This window comes from Terrapene carolina, unplaced genomic scaffold, assembly GCF_002925995.2.
Source record: "Terrapene carolina triunguis isolate 2854851 unplaced genomic scaffold, T_m_triunguis-2.0 Scaffold89, whole genome shotgun sequence".
NCBI classification, from domain to species: domain Eukaryota; kingdom Metazoa; phylum Chordata; order Testudines; family Emydidae; genus Terrapene; species Terrapene triunguis.
The window spans coordinates 30915600-30921809 of NW_020664440.1; the positions used below are offsets into that span (position 1 = coordinate 30915600).

The 6210-nt window shown below is 53.6% G+C and overlaps 1 protein-coding gene across 1 annotated transcript in view; it reads left to right on the forward strand.

The window, feature by feature from the left end:
* The window catches only part of CDC42BPG (CDC42 binding protein kinase gamma), a 56101-nt gene extending 50370 nt beyond the window's left edge, over positions 1–5731 (forward strand). The window contains exons 31-36 of the mRNA XM_026650350.1: positions 203–287; positions 1387–1507; positions 2406–2523; positions 3004–3118; positions 3588–3673; positions 5666–5731. Of these exons, the coding sequence (XP_026506135.1) occupies positions 203–287; positions 1387–1507; positions 2406–2523; positions 3004–3118; positions 3588–3673; positions 5666–5731 (591 nt within the window). The remainder of the gene's footprint in view (positions 1–202; positions 288–1386; positions 1508–2405; positions 2524–3003; positions 3119–3587; positions 3674–5665) is intronic.
* Positions 5732–6210: the final 479 nt, after the last annotated feature.

Consider the following 6210-nt stretch of genomic DNA (forward strand, 5'->3'; position numbering starts at 1 on the left):
AGAGAGGAATGGGGTCTAGTGATTGGAAAAGGGTCATGCTGGGAGCCTGGGTTCTCTTTTCGGCTCTGCCACCATCTCTCTGAAGTCTGGGCATCTCCCATAACCTCCCTGCACCTCAGCATAGGAGGTTGCGATGACCTGCCACCCAGCAGCTCCTTGGGAACAGCAGCCTTCTGGGAATGACTCTTATTCTCTTACTCAGGTGCGGTCCCTGAACTCCGAGGGCTCCCTCTGCACCTACGGCAGCGAGAAGGTGCACCTGACCTATCTCAGGAACAAGTCTGCAGGTAACCACCCACCCCCTCCTGCTCCCTGCTCCAGGCCGCCCAGTCGGAACCCTGGGGGGCTCAGCCCCAGAGCGGCTTCCCATCTCATTTACACTGACTTCAATGTGGACTAGAGCCATTGAAGTCAATGGAGTTACTCCAGATTGATACCAGCGTGCCAGCTACAGGCACTGGCTGCTGTCAGAGATGGGATACCAGGCTATGTGGGTTCATGGGTCAGTTCTGGTTCTGGCAGTGCACCTGGGCTGCTAATCTTACTGCCATCTAGAATTCCATACAGCAGCAAATACTAGTAACATTATGGTAGCAGTATTATGGCAGCTCCTGGAGGCCCCATTAGGTTCCTATTATCATGTGCACATTATTAAAAGTATTACGGTAGCACCTAGAGCAGTGGTCGCCAAGCTTTTTAAGTTGTGCCCCCCCTCCCCCTAATATAATCTCCCCTACCCTCCCGGGAGCTGCGGCTGGGGCCACGCCCGGGAGTGGAGCCGGGCCATGGTTGGGAGCCAAGGCCGGGTGCAGGGCTGTGGCCAGGGCCATGGCTGGGCCACAGTCAGGAGCTGGGGAGTGAGGCTGGGGGCAGAGCGGCGCTCCCTTATCACGCTGCCCCAGACCCGCCGCGCACCCCCCCAAATGTTCCTCTGCGCTCCCCTGCGGGGTGCGCCCCACAGTTTGGGGACCACTGATCTAGAGGCACCAGAGAGATCAGGGCCCCATTATGTGCTCTCCATTATTAGTAGCTTTATGGTAGAATCTAGCGGTCCGAGCTGAGATTGGGGTCCCATTGCTAATATTACAGTAGTGCCTTGTGGCACTGACCGAGATTAGGGGGCCCCCTTGTGCCGCACAGTGAGAGACAGTCCCTGCCCAGAAGGGCTCACAGGCTGAATGGACACAGCTGGGAAAGGAAACAGGCGCAGAGGGCGGAAGGGGCTTGCCCCAGGTCAATGGCAGTCTCGGGAATAGAACCCAGGACTCATGAGTCCCGTTCCAGTGCCCCAAGCCACTAGTCCAGGAGACCCAGGCACCTAGTGGCTGAATTGTGTAACTGCAAGTAGACCCATCTTCGCAACCTCATTTCGCCCCTCTGCTCCAGACCAGGACGAATTCAATGTTCCCGAGACCACAGACAACACCCGGCGGCAGCTGGTGAGGACCAAGAACAAGCGGAAATTCTCCTTCTGTATATCAGCAGAGGAGCGGCAGCAGCAGAGGAGGTGAGGCCAGGGCGGGGTGTAGGGGGGAGGTGTGTGTGTCCTGCACTACCTTCCTGTCCTCACCCGGAAGCCTGGAGGGTGACAGAGGCTTGTCATTCCATCCTAGCTAGCATGGTGCAAATGCTGTTTGTAGTCATGGGAATACTGTACGGATCACGGTAGTGCCTGTAGCCCTCAATTCCGATAAGGGTCCCACTGTGATGTGTGTGGTGTTAGTACTATTACGGTAGTACCTCCAGGCGTACAACTCATCCTTCCTAGCGCAATGCAGACGGTCCCTGCTCTGAAGGGCTCATAGGCTGAGCAGACAAGCAGATAGTTCTCACCATGTTACGGGGGGCGGAAACTGAGTGGCAGGGCTGTGGGGGAAAAGTGACTTGGGCAAGGTCACACAGGAAGTCTGTGGCAGAGCCAGGAACTGAAGTGAGGTACTCTGAATCTGTGGCCAGCACCTTAAGTCCACTGGCAGAGCTAATGGGGGCGGGGAAGTGACTGCCCCACTCCCCCCCGAAGCCATCAGGTGTATGTGTGGTGCCTTTCCGAGCACGTTACGCAGGTGACAAACGGAGGTGTACAGCGTGAATGTTCACACAGCTGGAGAGCCTGCCCCGCACTCACCCCACAGTGGTGGCTCCTGTCCAGCCAGGCTGGGCCCGGCTCCTCATGCTGGGTGCTGCAATCTGGGGCACTGGGTCATATCTGTCTGTCAGCATGTTGTCTGTTCCCCCCCCCCCCAATGTGTCTCTGTCTGTCAGCATGTCCCCCCAGGTGTCTGTCTAAGCATGTCCCCCACCCCCATGTGTCTCTGTCTGTCAGCATGCCCCCCCCGCTGGTGTTGCAGAGTCCACGGTCAGGGCACGCTCCAGCTAATCTTTGCTCCTCTCTGTTCCCCCTGTAGGGAGATGATGCGAGACCCCAGTGTGAGGTCAAAACTCATTTCCGGCCCAACCAACTTTAACCACCTGGTGCACGTGGGGCCGGGTAACGGGCAGCACCGGCTGCAGGATCTGCCCACGGTGAGCACTGAGGGGGTGGCAACCCGGCCAGTGAGATGCTGCCCAGGGCAGGGGTGGGGCTACAACCAGCTCTGGGTTTGCAGAGAGGGCAGGATCTTCTGCCAGGGTAGAGTTTACCAAAATCTAGCCCTCGTGATCGCAAGAGACCCTACAATAACAAGCCAGCCTGGGTGAGCTGGAGCAACCCTACAATAACAAATTTGCCCTTGCAGTGAGCCTTTGGTGACCCTACAGTGACAGACTGTCTCCGGTGGGCCCTTGATGACCTGATGGTAACAAACCACCCTTGGCTTGGAGGTGTCACCTCTTTGAAGGGATATAAGCAAACAGCAAGAGGGGTGTGGCGGGAGGGGTTACCTGGCGAGCACCCCCTGCCTCTGCTCTCCGTCCTGCTGATGTCCCCACGCTGAGCCGGGCTCTCCCCCGCCTCTGTGCTTCCCCTTTCCGGGCTTTCAGCCCTATGCTGATTGTGTCTCACAGGCCCAGGAGGAGAAAAGACGGGAGTCACAGGCCAAGCTGCGTCGGCGCAGCTTCACCGAGACCCGGCACCCATCGTCCTCGGGCAGCGACACCGCCCTGGGGGACTCTGCATCTGGTAAAGGGATCCCACGACTGGAGGGGGAATGAATCAGGGAGGGAGACACCTCTCAGGTCCTGTCTGGCCCAGAGTGGAATTACTCTCCCAGGGGACAGCAAGTCCTGTGAGACTAGCTGTGCTTCTCTGCTCTAACCACTGGGGATCGTTGCATCCCCATGCACCCCAAATCCCCTGAGGCCACGTTCAAAGATCCAGAATTGCAATGGGACCCTGAGCCCTTTAGAACAGGACAAGGATTCCTAGTGGCTAGGGTGGGAGGCATGGGAACCAGGACTCCTGGGTTCTATTCCCAGCTCTGGGAGGGGAGTGCGGTCTAGCAGTTAGAGCAGGGTGGGGACTGGGAGTCAGGACTCCTGGGTTCTATCCCAGGATTTAGGACCCAGGCTGGTGGTGGTCCCAGATTCCCTGTGCAGTAGCTGGGAAGGTTTGCACCAGCCAGTGACTACAGCTCTCTGTTCCCTTGCAGCGAAGCGTAAGTCAGGCAGCTCCATCTCTGATGACTCCTTCACCTCTCCACAGGGCCTGTTCACAGGCACTGACATGCTGACGGAGGTAAGAGACCCCAAGCAGCCAGACCTGGCCGAGGAGGGACAGGCCTCCCTTGCCAATACCCTCAGCGTCACCCCACTGAGAGGTGAGGGGCTGCAGCACCCTAATACTTAAAGCTATTTTTCAAGAGACAGCCTGGTTTGGTAGTGAGAGTCCTGGGCTGCGAGTCAGGACTCCTGGGCTCTGTTCCTGGGTCTGCCACTGACCTGCTGTTTGGGCAAGTCCCTTCCTTTCTTGGTGCCTTGATTCCCCTCTCACCCTTTGTCACCTCAGACAGCACAATGGGGCCCCGATCTCTACTGTAGCACTGGTCCACTGAGGCAGGACCAAGTAAACCCAGAGCATCCCTGACACCTGTTTGTCCAAACCATTCTCAAAAACCTCCCATCACAGTGATTCAAGAGCTTACCTGCCCATAGAGTTAGAAAGTTTTGCCTCATATCTAACCAAATCTCCCTTGCTGCAGATTAAGCCCATTACTTCTTGTCCTCCTCCCCATCCTCTTTATAACAGCCCTTAATATATTTGAAGCCTGTTACCCGGTCCCCCCCCCCCCCCGTCTTCTTCTCTCAAGCCTAAACATATCCAGGTTTTTAACCTTTCCTCATAGGTCAGGTTTTCTAAACCGTTTATCATTGTTGTTGCTCTGCTCTGGACTCTCCAATTTCTTCACCTCTTTCGTAAAGCCCGGCACCCAGAATTGGACACAGCACTCTAGCTGAGGCCTGAGCAGAGTGAGACAGTTACCTGCTCTGTCTTACATGTGGCACTCCCGTTAATACACCCCAGAATATTCGCCTTTTTCACAGCTGCATCCTATTGTTGAATCACATTCAAGTTGTGATCCACTCTAACCCACGATCCTTTCCAGCAGTTCCGCTGTCCAGCCAGTCATTCCCCATTTTATAGTTCTGTGTTTGATTTTTTTTTCTTCCTGAGCGTAAAACTTTGCACTTGTCTTATTGAATTTCATCTTGTTGATTTCAGCCCAGTTCTCCAATTTATCAAGGTTGTTTTGAATTCTAATCCTGTCCTCCAAAGTGCTCGCAACCCCCACAGCTTGGTGTGTCATCCACAAGTTTTATGAGCAAACTCTCTATTCCATTATCCAAGTTATTAGTGAAAATAATGAACAGTGCCAGACCCAAGACAGGCAGACCCCTGCGGGACCCCACTAAATGCATCCCCCCAGTTTAACAGTGAACCGTAGCTAACTACTCTTTGAGTTCAGGTTTTCATCCAGTTTTACAGTAATTCCATCTAGACTCCATTTCCCTAGTTTGCTTTTGAGAATGGCATGTGGGACTGGGTCAAAAGCTTTACTGAAATCAAGATAAATCCCATCTTCTGCTTCCCCCTAGCCACTAAGCCAGTAACCTTGTCAGGGAAGGAAATTAGGTTGGTTTGGCATGATTTGTTCTTGACAAATCCATGCTGGCTATTCCTTAATCTTCTAGGTGCTTACAAACTGATTTTTTACTAATTTGTTCGAATATCTTTCCAGGTATCAAAATTAGCCCAACTGGTCTGTAACTCCCTGCGTCCTCTTTGGTCCCTTTTTTTCAAAATAGGGACTTCGTTTGCCCTTCCCCAGTTCTCTGTGAGCTGACCCGTCCTCCATGAGTTCTCAAAGATAATCGCTAACGGTTCCAAGATTGCTTTCACTTAGCTCCTTAAGCATCCAAGGGTGAATTTCATCAGGCCCTCCTGACTTGAAGACATCGAACTTCGCTAAATATTCTTTAACCTGTTCTTTCCCTATTTTGGCCAGTGTTCCTTCCCCCTTGTTGTTAATATTAGTTGTGTTGAGTATCTGGTCACCAGGAATGTTTTTAATGATGAAGCAAACAATAACTGTCTTATGGCCCTGATTTTGATTGGTGCCTCTGGGTGTTTCTGTAACCCACATGGTGGTAATCACAGGCTGCCCTGCTGTGCCAGTTCCTTGCTTTTGGTGGTCCCCCTCCACCCTAACTCTTCTCTCTCTCCTTGCAGATCTCAGATCAGACACGCAGCCTCCACCTCTCTGTCAGCTCCAGCCAGGGGAGCTCCAGTTCTTAAGGTGGCAGGACCGATGCCACAAACCACATGATAATCTGTGTATTTTAGCCGGAGATGCCACCGCAAGGTGCTGTAATGCTGCTGCCACCGCCACCGTCGGTGGAACATTCCCCTCACTGAGGCTGTGCTCTGCAACTGGGGAATTTGTCCATGCTGTATTGAAATACATAAATGTTGGTACCAAAATATCTCCACCTGATCTCCCCTATCTCTCTGCCCCCCAATGCATCACCCAAAAAACCTTTGCCCCGGGACATACCACTTACTGTCTCTGAGGCACCCCTGTAGAGAGAGGAAGCTGCAATCCGCTAAGTGTTAAAAGAAGTGAAGAAAGATCCCCCTCACACATGCATGCTTTCACCAGGGAGAATAGCGCCTCCTTGCTTGCATTCTGTTCTTTGCCTCTGGATAGCGCAGTGGGATGATGCCCCAAGTGGTGAAAAGCCTGAAAGAAAGCAGGTGAAGGTGCACCCTAACTT